The sequence below is a fragment of the Ammodytes marinus genome (genome assembly GCF_949987685.1).
Source record: "Ammodytes marinus genome assembly, chromosome: 1".
Lineage (NCBI taxonomy): Eukaryota > Metazoa > Chordata > Actinopteri > Uranoscopiformes > Ammodytidae > Ammodytes > Ammodytes marinus.
Genome location: NC_137230.1, coordinates 3,598,180 through 3,615,986, shown reverse-complemented (window position 1 = coordinate 3,615,986; position 17,807 = coordinate 3,598,180). Strand labels below are relative to the sequence as shown.

The following is a 17,807-nucleotide window of genomic DNA, read 5'->3' as shown; positions in this document are numbered from 1 at the left end:
ATCAGCAGGAACAACAGTAAGGATTGAGACAACAACACCCCCTCAAAGCACTACTGGGCCAGTAACAACCTCCACTACAACTATTGTTGAAACAACAACACCAGTTTCAGAAGTTACAACAACAAGTCCAGAAACAACAACAACAGTTGTAACATCAACACCAACTGTCAGTACAACAACTACTGAAGTACCAACTTCCACTACTGAGGGGACTACATCCAAGCCTGTAGAAACAACCACATCAGCAGGAACAACAGTAACGATTGAGACAACAACACCCCCTCAAAGCACTACTGGGCCAGTAACAACCTCCACTACAACTATTGTTGAAACAACAACACCAGTTTCAGAAGTTACAACAACAAGTCCAGAAACAACAACAACAGTTGTAACATCAACACCAACTGTCAGTACAACAACTACTGAAGTACCAACTTCCACTACTGAGGGGACTACATCCAAGCCTGTAGAAACAACCACATCAGGACAAACAACAGTAAGGATTGAGACAACAACACCCCCTCAAAGCACCACTGGGCCAGTAACAACCTCCACTACAACTATTGTTGAAACAACAACACCAGTTTCAGAAGTTACAACAACAAGTCCAGAAACAACAACAACAGTTGTAACATCAACACCAACTGTCAGTACAACAACTACTGAAGTACCAACTTCCACTACTGAGGGGACTACATCCAAGCCTGTAGAAACAACCACATCAGCAGGAACAACAGTAAGGATTGAAACAACAACACCCCCTCAAAGCACTACTGGGCCAGTAACAACCTCCACTACAACTATTGTTGTAACAACAACACCAGTTTCAGAAGTTACAACAACAAGTCCAGAAACAACAACAACAGTTGTAACATCAACACCAACTGTCAGTACAACAACTACTGAAGTACCAACTTCCACTACTGAGGGGACTACATCCAAGCCTGTAGAAACAACCACATCAGCAGGAACAACAGTAACGATTGAGACAACAACACCCCCTCAAAGCACTACTGGGCCAGTAACAACCTCCACTACAACTATTGTTGAAACAACAACACCAGTTTCAGAAGTTACAACAACAAGTCCAGAAACAACAACAACAGTTGTAACATCAACACCAACTGTTAGTACAACAACTACTGAAGTACCATCTACCACTACTGAGGGGACTACATCCAAGCCTGTAGAAACAACCACATCAGGAGAAACAACAGTAAGGATTGAGACAACAACACCCCCTCAAAGCACTACTGGGCCAGTAACAACCTCCACTACAACTATTGTTGTAACAACAACACCAGTTACGGAGGTTACAACAACAAGTCCAGAAACAACGACAACTGTTGTAACATCAACACCAACTGTTAGTACAACAACTACTGAAGTACCATCTACCACTACTGAGGGGACTACATCCAAGCCTGTAGAAACAACCACATCAGGAGGAACAACAGTAAGGATTGAGACAACAACACCCCCTCAAAGCACCACTGGGCCAGTAACAACCTCCACTACAACTATTGTTGAAACAACAACACCAGTTTCAGAAGTTACAACAACAAGTCCAGAAACAACAACAACCGTTGTAACATCAACACCAACTGTCAGTACAACAACTACTGAAGTACCAACTTCCACTACTGAGGGGACTACATCCAAGCCTGTAGAAACAACCACATCAGGACAAACAACAGTAAGGATTGAAACAACAACACCCCCTCAAAGCACTACTGGGCCAGTAACAACCTCCACTACAACTATTGTTGTAACAACAACACCAGTTTCAGAAGTTACAACAACAAGTCCAGAAACAACAACAACAGTTGTAACATCAACACCAACTGTCAGTACAACAACTACTGAAGTACCAACTTCCACTACTGAGGGGACTACATCCAAGCCTGTAGAAACAACCACATCAGGACAAACAACAGTAAGGATTGAGACAACAACACCCCCTCAAAGCACCACTGGGCCAGTAACAACCTCCACTACAACTATTGTTGAAACAACAACACCAGTTTCAGAAGTTACAACAACAAGTCCAGAAACAACAACAACCGTTGTAACATCAACACCAACTGTCAGTACAACAACTACTGAAGTACCAACTTCCACTACTGAGGGGACTACATCCAAGCCTGTAGAAACAACCACATCAGGACAAACAACAGTAAGGATTGAAACAACAACACCCCCTCAAAGCACTACTGGGCCAGTAACAACCTCCACTACAACTATTGTTGTAACAACAACACCAGTTTCAGAAGTTACAACAACAAGTCCAGAAACAACAACAACAGTTGTAACATCAACACCAACTGTCAGTACAACAACTACTGAAGTACCAACTTCCACTACTGAGGGGACTACATCCAAGCCTGTAGAAACAACCACATCAGCAGGAACAACAGTAAGGATTGAGACAACAACACCCCCTCAAAGCACTACTGGGCCAGTAACAACCTCCACTACAACTATTGTTGAAACAACAACACCAGTTTCAGAAGTTACAACTACAAGTCCAGAAACAACAACAACAGTTGTAACATCAACACCAACTGTTAGTACAACAACTACTGAAGTACCATCTACCACTACTGAGGGGACTACATCCAAGCCTGTAGAAACAACCACATCAGGAGAAACAACAGTAAGGATTGAGACAACAACACCCCCTCAAAGCACTACTGGGCCAGTAACAACCTCCACTACAACTATTGTTGTAACAACAACACCAGTTTCAGAAGTTACAACAACAAGTCCAGAAACAACAACAACAGTTGTAACATCAACACCAACTGTCAGTACAACAACTACTGAAGTACCATCTACCACTACTGAGGGGACTACATCCAAGCCTGTAGAAACAACCACATCAGGACAAACAACAGTAAGGATTGAGACAACAACACCCCCTCAAAGCACCACTGGGCCAGTAACAACCTCCACTACAACTATTGTTGAAACAACAACACCAGTTTCAGAAGTTACAACAACAAGTCCAGAAACAACAACAACAGTTGTAACATCAACACCAACTGTCAGTACAACAACTACTGAAGTACCATCTACCACTACTGAGGGGACTACATCCAAGCCTGTAGAAACAACCACATCAGGACAAACAACAGTAAGGATTGAAACAACAACACCCCCTCAAAGCACTACTGGGCCAGTAACAACCTCCACTACAACTATTGTTGAAACAACGACACCAGTTTCAGAAGTTACAACAACAAGTCCAGAAACAACAACAACAGTTGTAACATCAACACCAACTGTCAGTACAACAACTACTGAAGTACCAACTTCCACTACTGAGGGGACTACATCCAAGCCTGTAGAAACAACCACATCAGCAGGAACAACAGTAAGGATTGAGACAACAACACCCCCTCAAAGCACTACTGGGCCAGTAACAACCTCCACTACAACTATTGTTGTAACAACAACACCAGTTACGGAGGTTACAACAACAAGTCCAGAAACAACAACAACCGTTGTAACATCAACACCAACTGTCAGTACAACAACTACTGAAGTACCAACTTCCACTACTGAGGGGACTACATCCAAGCCTGTAGAAACAACCACATCAGGACAAACAACAGTAAGGATTGAAACAACAACACCCCCTCAAAGCACTACTGGGCCAGTAACAACCTCCACTACAACTATTGTTGTAACAACAACACCAGTTTCAGAAGTTACAACAACAAGTCCAGAAACAACAACAACAGTTGTAACATCAACACCAACTGTCAGTACAACAACTACTGAAGTACCATCTACCACTACTGAGGGGACTACATCCAAGCCTGTAGAAACAACCACATCAGGAGGAACAACAGTAAGGATTGAGACAACAACACCCCCTCAAAGCACTACTGGGCCAGTAACAACCTCCACTACAACTATTGTTGTAACAACAACACCAGTTACGGAGGTTACAACAACAAGTCCAGAAACAACAACAACAGTTGTAACATCAACACCAACTGTCAGTACAACAACTACTGAAGTACCAACTTCCACTACTGAGGGGACTACATCCAAGTCTGTAGAAACAACCACATCAGCAGGAACAACAGTAAGGATTGAGACAACAACACCCCCTCAAAGCACTACTGGGCCAGTAACAACCTCCACTACAACTATTGTTGAAACAACAACACCAGTTTCAGAAGTTACAACAACAAGTCCAGAAACAACAACAACAGTTGTAACATCAACACCAACTGTTAGTACAACAACTACTGAAGTACCATCTACCACTACTGAGGGGACTACATCCAAGCCTGTAGAAACAACCACATCAGGAGGAACAACAGTAAGAATTGAGACAACAACACCCCCTCAAAGCACCACTGGGCCAGTAACAACCTCCACTACAACTATTGTTGTAACAACAACACCAGTTACGGAGGTTACAACAACAAGTCCAGAAACAACAACAACAGTTGTAACATCAACACCAACTGTCAGTACAACAACTACTGAAGTACCAACTTCCACTACTGAGGGGACTACATCCAAGCCTGTAGAAACAACCACATCAGGAGAAACAACAGTAAGGATTGAGACAACAACACCCCCTCAAAGCACTACTGGGCCAGTAACAACCTCCACTACAGCTATTGTGGTAACAACAACACCAGTTACGGAGGTTACAACAACAAGTCCAGAAACAACGACAACTGTTGTAACATCAACACCAACTGTTAGTACAACAACTACTGAAGTACCATCTACCACTACTGAGGGGACTACATCCAAGCCTGTAGAAACAACTACATCAGCAGGAACAACAGTAAGGATTGAGACAACAACACCCCCTCAAAGCACTACTGGGCCAGTAACAACCTCCACTACAACCATTGTTGAAACAACAACACCAGTTTCAGAAGTTACAACAACAAGTCCAGCAACAACAACAACAGTTGTAACATCAACACCAACTGCCAGTACAACAATTACTGAAGTACCATCTACCACTACTGAGGGGACTACATCCAAGCCTGTAGAAACAACCACATCAGGAGGAACAACAGTAAGGATTGAGACAACAACACCCCCTCAAAGCACTACTGGGCCAGTAACAACCTCCACTACAACCATTGTTGAAACAACAACACCAGTTACGGAGGTTACAACAACAAGTCCAGAAACAACAACAACTGTTGTAACATCAACACCAACTGTTAGTACAACAACTACTGAAGTACCATCTACCACTACTCAGGGGACTACATCCAAGCCTGTAGAAACAACCACATCAGCAGGAACAACAGTAAGGATTGAGACAACAACACCCCCTCAAAGCACTACTGGGCCAGTAACAACCTCCACTACAACTATTGTTGAAACAACAACACCAGTTTCAGTAGTTACAACCACAAGTCCAGAAACAACAACAACAGTTGTAACATCAACACCAACTGTTAGTACAACAACTACTGAAGTACCATCTACCACTACTGAGGGGACTACATCCAAGCCTGTAGAAACAACCACATCAGCAGGAACAACAGTAAGGATTGAGACAACAACACCCCCTCAAAGCACTACTGGGCCAGTAACAACCTCCACTACAACCATTGTTGAAACAACAACACCAGTTACGGAGGTTACAACAACAAGTCCAGAAACAACAACAACAGTTGTAACATCAACACCAACTGTTAGTACAACAACTACTGAAGTTCCAACCTCAACTACAGCTGTGGTTGAAACAACAACTGTTGTTACTTCAACTGTAACTACAAGAACAACAGCTGAATCCACAACTTCTATAGCCCCAATAACACAAACACTTCCAAGTGCCTCAACAGTTTACACAACTCTTGGAACTACTACCCCAACCACAGTTGTTTCCTCATCGTCAGTATTTACCACAACCGCCCCTTTTTGCGTCTGCATTGTCAACGGAACTTCACATAATATTGGTAGGTGATTCTCTGCTTTAAATTTTCACAATTATCTTTTACTTTTTATGCTTTCACATTAAATTGTATCGGGCATTTTATTTGGCAATGCGCTTTTTAGATCTAAAAAACGGACTATGACATATATGAATGAATGATTAGAAATTACTTGTCGATAAAAAATTTTGAATTAACATTTTCTAACCACTGACATTATTCAGCCAACTCATTATATTCAATTCTTAATCATTAGTATTTTATTCGTACACCCTAAAGTGAGTCATCCTGCTGAGTTATTACCAACAAGTCCCTCATTGTTTAATGATTATCATATCATTACTCACCTTTTTGTGCATCCTCCAGAAATCTGGTAATTCACAGCTAAATTGCCACTTTGGGATTTAAAGAAATTCCTTCTTAATAGCGGAGCCAGTGGGACACTGGGTCACTATAGATTGAAACTACTTAACTATTAAATGTGTTTTTAGATGAATCTTTATATTGTATCTCTTGGCCCTACTGCATGTATAATCCCAATCATGCAAACACTCCCACCCCCTTGCAACTATAATACAGGGTGCTAGCCTATTTATTCGGGGCAATCCTGGGGTTCAGTGTCTTGCCTAGGGACACAAGAAAATGGGGATTGAACCCCAAACCTGGTGATCAGTGGACAACCCTCTCTACCACAGGCACCCCTAAGCTGCACTTCAGATTCATTTAGTAAAACCATTTTTACCAAATATAGGGGTTTGAACTGTTACCACAAATGCAGCAGCTTGTGTCCTTTTTTCCCGACGCTAAATGAGGTGGTATATATATACATTTAATAATACGTATTAGAATAATTGAATAATCAGTAATCCTTTAATTTTGTGCACTAAACATTCATCTCCACACTTTTCAGGGTCCATGGTATACAATGTCACTGATGGCTTAGGCTGGTGTTATGTTGCGTATTGCAATACATCTTGTAAAGTGGAGACACAATCCAGTCCATGTGTCTCAACATCTACTACAACCGAATTGCCTAGTACCACAACACCTGTCACAATTTCTAGCACAACTCCTACCATCAATACTACTCCTTCTTCCACTCCATCAACAACCCCATCTACAACTACGCTTGACTGCAATTATCTGTATCCACCAAGAAAGGTATGTAAAAATGTTCCCCCCCAGATTGTCAGGTATTATTTTTGCATATAACCCATTCGAATCAAACTAAATAACATTTTATGAATAATATCAGAAATTTAAAAATGAAATGCAAAATACTGGACGACATTAGGAATTGTATATATGACATTAGAGATAAAGTAAATTGCAGATGGTTATTTTACGGATCAATTGTGCAAAATAAAATTGTCTTACGTATATTACATGCTGGATCATCAAAAGGTCCAAAAACGTAAATTACGAGTCCTCAAATGCTCCTGGCAGTATATGTAATCTGCTGCATTGTTTTTGGAAAGCACACGCCCCAGAAACCAGTAAGTTTCCTCTGCGGAAAACTGTAAACACAGTTGGAACCTGGTTTAGAAACTTTTCGATTTCAGTCCGCCAAAGCGCTGCTGTCATGTAAACAAATGGCCCGACACGTCAAAATACTTTTGCTTATTAGGTTGAAACCTTTGCTATGTAAACGGCTCCATAATGTACACTAATCTTTCTGGTACCCCTCCCCCTAAGTGCACTACAGGTGTGCCAGGCTATATCTACAACAAAACAGTGCATTTGGCACAGCTTGTGCCCATGCCCTGGCCTGTTGTAGGAAAGTAGATTGAAGTATTAAAGCCTCTACACCCCTTTTCAGAATGGCGAGTCCTGGAAGGTCAACGATTGCACCAATGCTACCTGCATCAATGGCAACACCACACAGACAACTATGACCTGTGCTGCAGTACAACAACCCATCTGTGCCAATGGACGCAAAGCTGTCATAGTTTATGATAATGAATGCTGCTACCACTATGAATGCGAATGTAAGTTTACAAAGGAACCTTTCAACACTGCTTATCACTATTGACATGTGTATGCCGCAGATGAGTTTGTGTTAGTGTGCTTAGACTGTTGACAGTACGGGTTAGGCTATTCCTCTAAATATTTTTCTAATCTAGCCATAAATAATTTATACACTAGTGTTTAACTATTTTACTTTTTCAGTTCAGTTATGACCAAATGGTCACATGGTGGCAATCAGGGATCAAGAATGTATTTGTTTCTTTATTGGGCAATCACCTCACCATACACTTAATGCCATCAAAATTGCTTCAGTAGTAGCACGACAAAAGCAACTTGCTACTAAAGCGATTCCGCAGTAGATAACTTTGTTCTCCCTGTCCTGCAGGTGTTTGCAGTGTTTGGGGCGAAACCCACTACAAGACATTTGATGGAAAAACCTTCAGTTTCAACGAGAACTGCTCTTACTACCTGGTCAAAGAAATCATCAGTCAATATAACCTGACTGTTATATTAAATAACAATGACTGTGATCCGTCAGACAGTACTTTCTGTCCCAGGACTATCACTGTTACATATCAATCTTCCACGGTAGTTTTGAAGCAGTTGATGATTTCAGGAACAGCAACGAATGCGGTAAGCCACCATTCAAATTGCCACAACATATGTTGATTAAGTGTCTCTTTGTTGATCTGATCTTAATAGTTAATTTGACAATGAAAGTGGTGTAATGCCTGGCACAAATGGAGTCAGAATGAAGCGGTGCTTGGTTTCGTAGCATTCTGTAATGCGTTTTGTCTCTTTGCCCTCCAGGTTAACGTGAATAATAAACGGATCTTCCCCGCTTACAGCAATGCAGCCCTGAGCCTCATCAGTACAGATTTGTCCATCACGTTGGAGATACCTGAGATCAAGTTGAAAATAGTCTATACAGGCTCCTCATTCACCATTGCCCTTCCTTATTCCATCTTCAATGGGAAAACTGAGGGACAGTGTGGTGAGTTACCGGAACACTTGATCCCTATCCTAACCCTATTGAGTCACTTTTAGTAATAAATCAAGGGGGTTAAAGAAAGGAGAAACAATCAGGCACTGGTCTATGTATAGATTTAAATGTATAGTGCTACTAAGGAACACATCTGTTGCTACTGGTCTTGACTCCTTGTATGAGGCCCCAATGCTTTGGCTTCATCCTGCTGCTTTCCCTCTTCCAGGGACCTGTGACAACTCCCAGAACAACGACTGCCGTGCTCCAAACGGCGTGGTGGAGAGCTGCCCAGACTCTGCAGGCCAGTGGCTTGTCCCAGGAACACCCTGCGTCACCCCTACTACCTCACCAACAACTGCTTCCCCCTCCTCAACCACATCTCCATCCTCAACCTCAACACAGACCCCCTGCAAACCTGCCATTTGTGATACCTTAACTAGCAGGTGAGTGGACAGTCACCAATGTGGAGCATGAGGCATCAGGTGCCTACAGTATAACAGCTTGTCTCGATTGCTTTGGCACATTTCTTTTTCCATTTCACAGTTTACTTCTTCAAAGCACACAGTTTACTTCTTCAAAGCACACACTGCCCTTAACAGAAAACTAAATGACAAACACAGCACGTTGTCTGCACAATGACACCGTATTTTCAAAAACGTGTCACACACCGATCAAAACCAAACATTTCCATCAAAACCTATCATTTGTGCAGATACACTGTTGACATCTGATGGCTAAGGACAATTTGATAATGTCCATGCTAATAAAACGGGAGCGTATCTATGTACCCAGGGATCAAGGGGGTAATATGTCAGGGTAGTATGTGTGTATACTAACCACCCAGCTTTGATGCCTGAACATAATCGCACATTTTAGGAACACCCTATTTGGTGCAATATAAACCTGGGAACATTGAGCCTTGAGCACATTGGGATGACCCCATTAAAACTGTGTGACCGGAGAAATTAACTTCTAAACACTGTAATGCAGTACATAACACCACTACTAAATGTACCCACAAAATACACAATAGAACAGAATTGCACAACTGAAGCGGAAACCAACTAGCCTAGCTGTTTCTATTTCTCGTCACTCTGTGTATGCAAAGTCTTCTGATCCCTTTTCCTGACTCACTGTCCCGTCTCGTATGTATCTCCTCTAGTGTATTTGCACCGTGCCACCAATTCGTCTCCCCAGCACCTTACATTACATCCTGTACGACCGACAACTGCAATGGTGCCAATGACACGTGCTCCAGCCTGCTGGCCTATGCCACTGAGTGTTCTAATGCAGGAGTTTGTATCGACTGGAGGAACGCTACCAACGGAAAGTGTGGTGAGATAAACAGTCAATAATGTTCACAATACTACATTTGTTGCAGGGAGTTCTGAAACCTGTGTATAAACATGTCTCCATCTGACAGATCCCAAGTGTCCAAACAACAAAGTGTACATGCCCTGTGGGCCCAATGTCGAGGCTACATGCAACAACAGGTAATGTCAACAGTCCATTCTTTTTTATTTTATCAGATGACCAATAACGTATGCTCATATTTCTGATGTCATTGAAGCATTAAATTAAATAATGTTTAATTTCCCTTGGGGGGAATGCTGTATGTCTTGTCAGTGTGTTTGAAAAAAATACCTTTAAAAACATTCAACGGAATTGTGGGGTCAAACGGATGCCGATGTATACACAAGTGGTGTGTAATTTAAAGGTCACCTATTATGCAATGCACATTTTCATGTTTTTTCAACATTAATATGGTTCTTCAGTGCGACGAGAGACTCCCAAAGGATGAGAAATAACAACCTTCTCTCCATTTTTCTCCACCTCCACTTTCTGAAAACCTCTGGTCAAAAACCCTAGTCAGATTTATCGCCCCTTGTGACATCATTTTAGTTTTTTGGACACTACATCATGAAAGCCCAAAATACAAATCGGAACCTGAAAATTTGCTTAACATGTGACTTCTAATACCAAATTATCAGCGAAAGACACTTCCAAATATAAATATACTGTATATATTAATAAAAGACCAGTAATGTATTTGCGATGACAGTTTGGAGAATAATTCAGATTTCCACGCTCAGAACCCTGTTGTGTGACGTTTCCTAAAAACATTTTTAGTCTTCAATGCTCTGTTATAACCAGCCATTCCATTTCTGACAACAGATACAACGACAAGTACCACGCAGATAATGGGACTGCTAACAACACTAAGGAGGGTTGCTACTGTCCTACTGGCACCATATTATTCAATACAGTCTATGACACGTGTGTTACTTCTTGCGGTAAGATGAAATCCCATAGAAAACTTGGTTTGACTGGGTCATGGAATATTTTTCACAAAAGCATTAGCTGTCACACCTACAAATCTAAACAACGTATGTTTCTGTTTGAATTTCAGATTGTGTTGGACCTGATGGCAAACCCAAACTGGTGAGAACTCTGCCTGACTCATAGATTTGTGTACTCTAGCAAAGCATGAGCTGTGGGTCTCATCTGGTTCCTTTTCTCTTACTCAGCCTGGTGACACATGGAAAAGTGGCTGTGACACCTGTGTGTGTGACGAGGATTCTATGAGCATTCAGTGTGTGCAGCCCTCGTGCCCGACAACATCCACACCCAACTGCATTGAGACTGGCCAACAGCTGGTCTACACCAAAGACGCTTGCTGCCCAGAACCATCATGTGGTGAGTTGCCCTCTCACCGCACTAGATGTGATTTTGTCACCTTGTTGTTCATGTTCAAATTTTGCCACTTGCAAAGATTAACCCACATGCTTTCTCTTCATGGGATTGGTTTAGAACTTTTGATCTTAAACTCTATCTCACTCTCTATTGATTTTGCAAATGGTTATCTTATCTGCATTGAGAAAAAAACATGTTAATGCACCTGCTCATACACACAGAGCACACTGTCATCAGAATACCATCGAAAGACTGCCTTTAAGACAAGACAAGATGTATACAACTGTATGGTTCCTTGAAGTTATTGTTATCAAAGGCAAATTAAGACAAATCTCCAACCTCACATACTGATTGTCAGCCTGTCCTTTTGTCCCCAACAGAATGCAATCATACTCTGTGTCCCGCTTCTATGAACTGCGAGCCGGGCTATCAACTCAATATCACCAGCGGCATCTGCTGCGAATCCTATGAGTGTGGTGCGTGACTCTGCTCTATTTTATATTTTATATATCATATATTTATTGTTTCTGTCCATTAAATACATAGATTGATTAGCCTAGCATAGCACACATCTACTTATATTATCTAACAAACAAGATTCATTGTTAATGCATGTCTTTTTCTGTTTCTGCAGTTCCTAAAGATGTATGTGTGTATGACATGACTGAGTACAAGGTAAACACACATTCCAAACTCCTGATATCAATATATCTGTCAAGGTTCAGGTACTATACGAAGAAGGATCCAAATTCAGAAATAGGCCGGCAGAGCAGGTTGAAAATTAATTTTTGATGCCCACTGTGTAAATGTACTGTTGTTTATATTATAAATAGACACTGAGGTCACTTTCACTCCGCATTTCACTTTAGTGCAGACCGAAGAGAATAAAGTCCCTTACCATACAAACGTATTTCAACCAGCAGTTGTAAGCATGAAGTCATATGTATGGAGAGGTAACTCATTCGTTGGTCAGCTTTTGTGTTCGTGAAAATCAACACAAACATTATTCCTTAGAGTTAACTAAGCTTAATGCGTCCCAAAACAGGTTTGGATCCTGGACGAGCCCCCATTTGTCAGAAACCTGCTCAGATAACATGAAGGAGTCCACACAAGAGATTAACTTAAAACAAGATATATTTATTCAACCTAAGGGCAACGCCAATCAAACCATTGAGTGGAGTTCAATTAAGTCAGTAATGAGATCAATGTATGCTGTGGAGGTGTTGGAAAACCGAAAAACAGACATAGCAATGCCTGGTGTATGCCGGTTGCAGGAAGGGAGAGACAGAATGGACATCTGGGCCAATTTTAAAGCGTAAGGGCCCGGGTAGGCTTAATCAGTTCAGGACACTTCCATGCCAGCCAATAGTCTTAGGAGGTGCAGCAAATACAACCTGCACAACAGTGAGAGGGGTGGAACACCCCCCTCTTGCCAGAGCAATCCCCCCATCCAGCAACATTGGATCCAAAGAAACAATTTAAGGATAGGGAATCACTTTAAAGTTTACCTAAACAGGTTTGGATCCCGGACGAGCCAACATTTGTCACAAAACAGCTCAGAGTTTAACTTAAAACAATAGTTATCATTTAAAACTTAGCCAATCAAACCATGGAGTGGGTAAATCAGAGTCAGTAATAAGAGCAATTAATGGAGGTGTCATGTAATCAGTTCATGACCATACCATGCCAGCCATTGCTCTTTCTGACACCAGCCAAACTAAATAAATATGTAAGGTGCAGTAAAGTACAGTATGGCCTGTTGTCAGTCACCAAAATGAACTTTTGTTTTACCACTAGGTCCACAAAACAGCTGTAATGTAGTATTACAGTCAACAAACATGTGCATGGAATGACTTACTTGTCAGCCAATGTAACTCTAATGTTTACACCTGGTTTGTTAGAACTAAATCAGTGTGAGACCAGAGCTAAAAGGTCACAATAGACAATTGTTTCCCCTTTACTGAAGAGTAGTTTTAGAGAAGTTCCTTCTTATATCTTTAATAAACCTGTTTGAAAGTAAGGCACTGATCAAATTTTTTATATATTTTATAGCCTGGTGAGAGGATTCCCGACCTAGAAACACCATTAGAACCACCACTTGAAGCCCCGTCAACACCAGCACCATCAACAACAACAACAGGAGCCCCATCTGGAGCTGGACAAACAACAACAACAGGAGCCCCATCTGGAGCTGGACAAACAACAACAGCAGGAGGCCCATCCGGAGCAGGGCAAACATCAGCAACAACAGTTGGAGCAGGGCAACCACCAGCAACAGGAGCACCATCTGGAGCTGGACAAACAACAACAACAACAGTTGGAGCACCAGCAACAGGAGCACCATCTGGAGCAGGACAAACAACAACAACAGCAGGAGCACCATCTGGAGCAGGGCAATCCACAACAGCAGGAGGCCCATCCGGAGCAGGGCAAACATCAGCAACAACAGTTGGAGCAGGGCAACCACCAGCAACAGGAGCACCATCTGGAGCTGGACAAACAACAACAACAACAGTTGGAGCACCAGCAACAGGAGCACCATCTGGAGCTGGACAAACATCAGCAACAACAGTTGGAGCACCAGCAACAGGAGCACCATCTGGAGCTGGACAAACATCAGCAACAACAGTTGGAGCACCAGCAACAGGAGCACCATCTGGAGCTGGACAAACAACAACAACAACAGTTGGAGCACCAGCAACAGGAGCCCCATCTGGAGCTGGACAAACAACAACAGCAGGAGGCCCATCCGGAGCAGGTCAAACATCAGCAACAACAGTTGGAGCACCAGCAACAGGAGCACCATCTGGAGCAGGGCAAACATCAGCAACAACAGTTGGAGCACCAGCAACAGGAGCACCATCTGGAGCTGGACAAACATCAGCAACAACAGTTGGAGCACCAGCAACAGGAGCACCATCTGGAGCTGGACAAACAACAACAACAACAGTTGGAGCACCAGCAACAGGAGCACCATCTGGAGCTGGACAAACATCAGCAACAACAGTTGGAGCACCAGCAACAGGAGCACCATCTGGAGCTGGACAAACAACAACAACAACAGTTGGAGCACCAGCAACAGGAGCACCATCTGGAGCTGGACAAACAACAACAACAACAACAACAGTTGGAGCACCAGCAACAGGAGCACCATCTGGAGCAGGACAAACAACAACAACAACAGGAGCACCATCCGGAGCTGGACAAACAACAACAACAACAGTTGGAGCACCAGCAACAGGAGCACCATCTGGAGCTGGACAAACAACAACAACAACAGTTGGAGCACCAGCAACAGGAGCACCATCTGGAGCAGGACAAACAACAACAACAACAGGAGCACCATCCGGAGCAGGGCAAACAACAGCAACAACAGTTGGAGCAGGGCAACCATCAGGAACAACACCATACTATCAGATCCCTAAACCAGGGCCCTGCCAGCAGTGTACCTGTGGCCCCAATGTGGATCCCAAAACTAAGCTGCACATCATTAGCTGCAAACCTATGGTCTGCGAAACAACTTGCCCTGAGGTAAGCTCCTTCACATCACATACCAACAATCACACACACATTTTCTTCTCCAACACACGATACCGGACCTGGATTCATGGGTACATTCACACTCGTTTTTTATGCATTGGCATTAAAAATAGTGTATGACCACTGACCAGGAAGTCTTAGTAGCATGATTCAGCTTTCAGAACGTTCCATTACGTGTATATACTCTCTTCATCCCCTTCTCGCTTCCTCTCTCTCTCTCTCTCTCTCTCTCTCTCTCTCTCTCTCTCTCTCTGTCACCAGGGTCAAGAGTATGAAACTTCAATGCACACATGCTGTGGGAAGTGTGTTCCGAAGAGCTGTGTCTTTATCGCTCCTGACAACACAACACAATACATTGAGGTCAGTGCTGAAGCTGTGAGCATTTTACTAGACAAGAATATGAGAAGAGGAATGTTAACTGTAGCAAGATATTTAAATCTAATTTCTTTTAAAAAGTTTGATAATGAAAAATTAAAATTAAAACCTATTAATGTCACCATCACATTTTATAGTGTTAGTTCTTGGTAGCCTTTAGATTTCTACTCCCCAAATAGAGTTGTATTAATGGCCAAGTTGTGGTTTATTGAATATCTGACATTGCTTCTGCTCTTGGTACAGGTCAACGACACATATTCCTCCCCTAGTGACAAGTGTACCAAGTACACCTGTAAGAAGATCAACGGACAGTTTGTTACCACTGCGGAAACAAAAACTTGTGCTCCCTTTAATCCCCTGGACTGTGTACCTGTGAGTTGATCAAACCTTTACAGCTGTTCTCTGCCTCATATTCTGTCTATTGTCTGACACACAGTGTGACTCTGCATGTCTTCCTCCTCCAGGGCACAGAGGTAACTGATGCTGAAGGATGCTGCAGATCATGTAAGTCAGTGGAGTCACAGGATTTTAAATAACAAATCCTAAATGCATGCCTGAATGCATTTATAAGGATGTAAAGTTGTCTTTGGAGGACAAAGCTGTGTACCATGTGCTTCTTTTAAGAGCCTGTAGGGAACCATGGTTAGAACATTTGCTGTGTCTTCTTCCAGGCAAGCCACGGAGCGTTTGTGAAGTCCAGAGTGAGATGGCAGTCATCGAGGTGAACGGCTGCAAGACCCTGCAAGAGGTCAACATGACGTCCTGCTTTGGACACTGTGGAAGCTCCTCCATGTGAGTCTATTCATCACCAAATTTGAAGCTAAATTTAGTTAGCTTCAAATTTTTAGTTAAGATTTTTTGAAAGTTTAGTTCTCCGTCAAATGTTTTAGTTGTTGTGGAAGGTGGCTCTCTGCATTGGCTGCCTCAATGCTACAGTTCACGTGGCACTGTGAGCTCATGGAGACCATAGATGGAGACAGTATTGGTGTCACAATGGCGTTACTTTTTTTACATTATCCGTCAAGATCCGCAGAGATCTTCTCCTCTCAAAAATAAACTGACTTGATTATAAGAGTTATTACACAATAACACAGTTTCAAATAAAAAAACAGCGTTTCTTGGACAGACACAGGAGAGTAGCGGGCTGGACATGCTTTCATTGGAAAACCCTGTAACTTAGGTTACTTTTGTGTTAACTATTTTACTTACAGTATGCTGTGTTCCACTACTGGGTTAGTACACTATAATAATGTTGCTGCTGCTGCCACCTTGTGGGAGTAGACACTTAGAAAAAGGTAGTCTGTCGTCAATATAGGAAATTGGAAAAGAAGGATGGAGAATGCCCTTCATTTAGTTTGCACTAATACATGCTGCAGCCCACCAGCTGCAATCAAAAATACAATGTTATTCTCTTTCCCCCTATATCATCTTAAACATTGTTATCGCAAATTTCCATCAAATATTGTGATATTTTAGGCTTCATCGCCCATCCCTAGAGATGGTTTAAAATAGAAGTCTCAGATACATTGAATTATATGCAATAGGTTATCTGAACACATGATGAGACCAGGCTGTTGTGATCCTAGCAGAAGATAAAGAGTTGTGTGTGTGTGTGTGTGTGTGTCTGTATACAGCTATTCTGCGGCGGCTAACACCATGATGCACCAGTGTGAGTGTTGCCAAGAGGCCAGAACCAGCCAGAGGCAGGTGGAGCTGAGCTGTGCTGATGGCAGTAAGGTCCAGCACAGCTACACTGTGGTGGAGACATGCAGCTGCAGCAGGACACAGTGTGTGGAGGGGACAACACCCAAAACACAGCGCCGCAGGAGACGCTGAACCATCACCCACCCCGACACTGAGACCAACACCTAACAGTCACTTTAAGTTTAAACCTTAGACCTTATTCTGCTCAAGTTCTTATTATTTATATAGGCCAACATGTTTTATTCTCAGTGTCACAACCTAATACTACTGTGATGTAAAACTGTCTTTAAATTTACCATTTGGACCTGGATGAAACTTAATAAAATTATATTTCTGCAATATCATCACTTGTATGGACATCCTTATTGATTAATTACATACCCTGCGTTCCAAATCACATACTTTTTCTTTTTACAACACTACATACTAAAGTACAAAAGAGTTTTAGGGCCACGTGAGAGAGAATAAAAATCAGATAATTAAGATTTTTTTTTCCATTGTCGAGAAATGTTGAGAATAAAGACGAATACTCCAAAATGCTATTGAAGTTAGGGGGGCATTTATGTATTTACAGCATTGACGTGCATGTATTGGGACATCCTAAATCTTTTTCT

General features: G+C 42.3%; 1 protein-coding gene across 1 annotated transcript in view; it reads left to right on the top strand.

Moving 5' to 3' along the window:
- The window catches only part of LOC307264420 (uncharacterized protein), a 44,967-nt gene extending 27,430 nt beyond the window's left edge, over positions 1-17,537 (top strand). Inside the window, exons 33-52 of the mRNA XM_080045831.1 lie at positions 3,409-3,530; positions 4,492-5,951; positions 6,838-7,088; positions 7,747-7,915; positions 8,281-8,528; positions 8,706-8,889; positions 9,107-9,323; positions 10,043-10,215; positions 10,304-10,373; positions 11,056-11,174; positions 11,291-11,322; positions 11,409-11,577; positions 11,955-12,050; positions 12,209-12,249; positions 13,627-15,105; positions 15,376-15,474; positions 15,733-15,861; positions 15,954-15,993; positions 16,161-16,281; positions 17,124-17,537. Coding sequence (XP_079901957.1) covers positions 3,409-3,530; positions 4,492-5,951; positions 6,838-7,088; positions 7,747-7,915; positions 8,281-8,528; positions 8,706-8,889; positions 9,107-9,323; positions 10,043-10,215; positions 10,304-10,373; positions 11,056-11,174; positions 11,291-11,322; positions 11,409-11,577; positions 11,955-12,050; positions 12,209-12,249; positions 13,627-15,105; positions 15,376-15,474; positions 15,733-15,861; positions 15,954-15,993; positions 16,161-16,281; positions 17,124-17,325 — 5,421 coding nt within the window. The 3' untranslated portion in view covers positions 17,326-17,537. The remainder of the gene's footprint in view (positions 1-3,408; positions 3,531-4,491; positions 5,952-6,837; positions 7,089-7,746; positions 7,916-8,280; positions 8,529-8,705; positions 8,890-9,106; positions 9,324-10,042; positions 10,216-10,303; positions 10,374-11,055; positions 11,175-11,290; positions 11,323-11,408; positions 11,578-11,954; positions 12,051-12,208; positions 12,250-13,626; positions 15,106-15,375; positions 15,475-15,732; positions 15,862-15,953; positions 15,994-16,160; positions 16,282-17,123) is intronic.
- Positions 17,538-17,807: the final 270 nt, after the last annotated feature.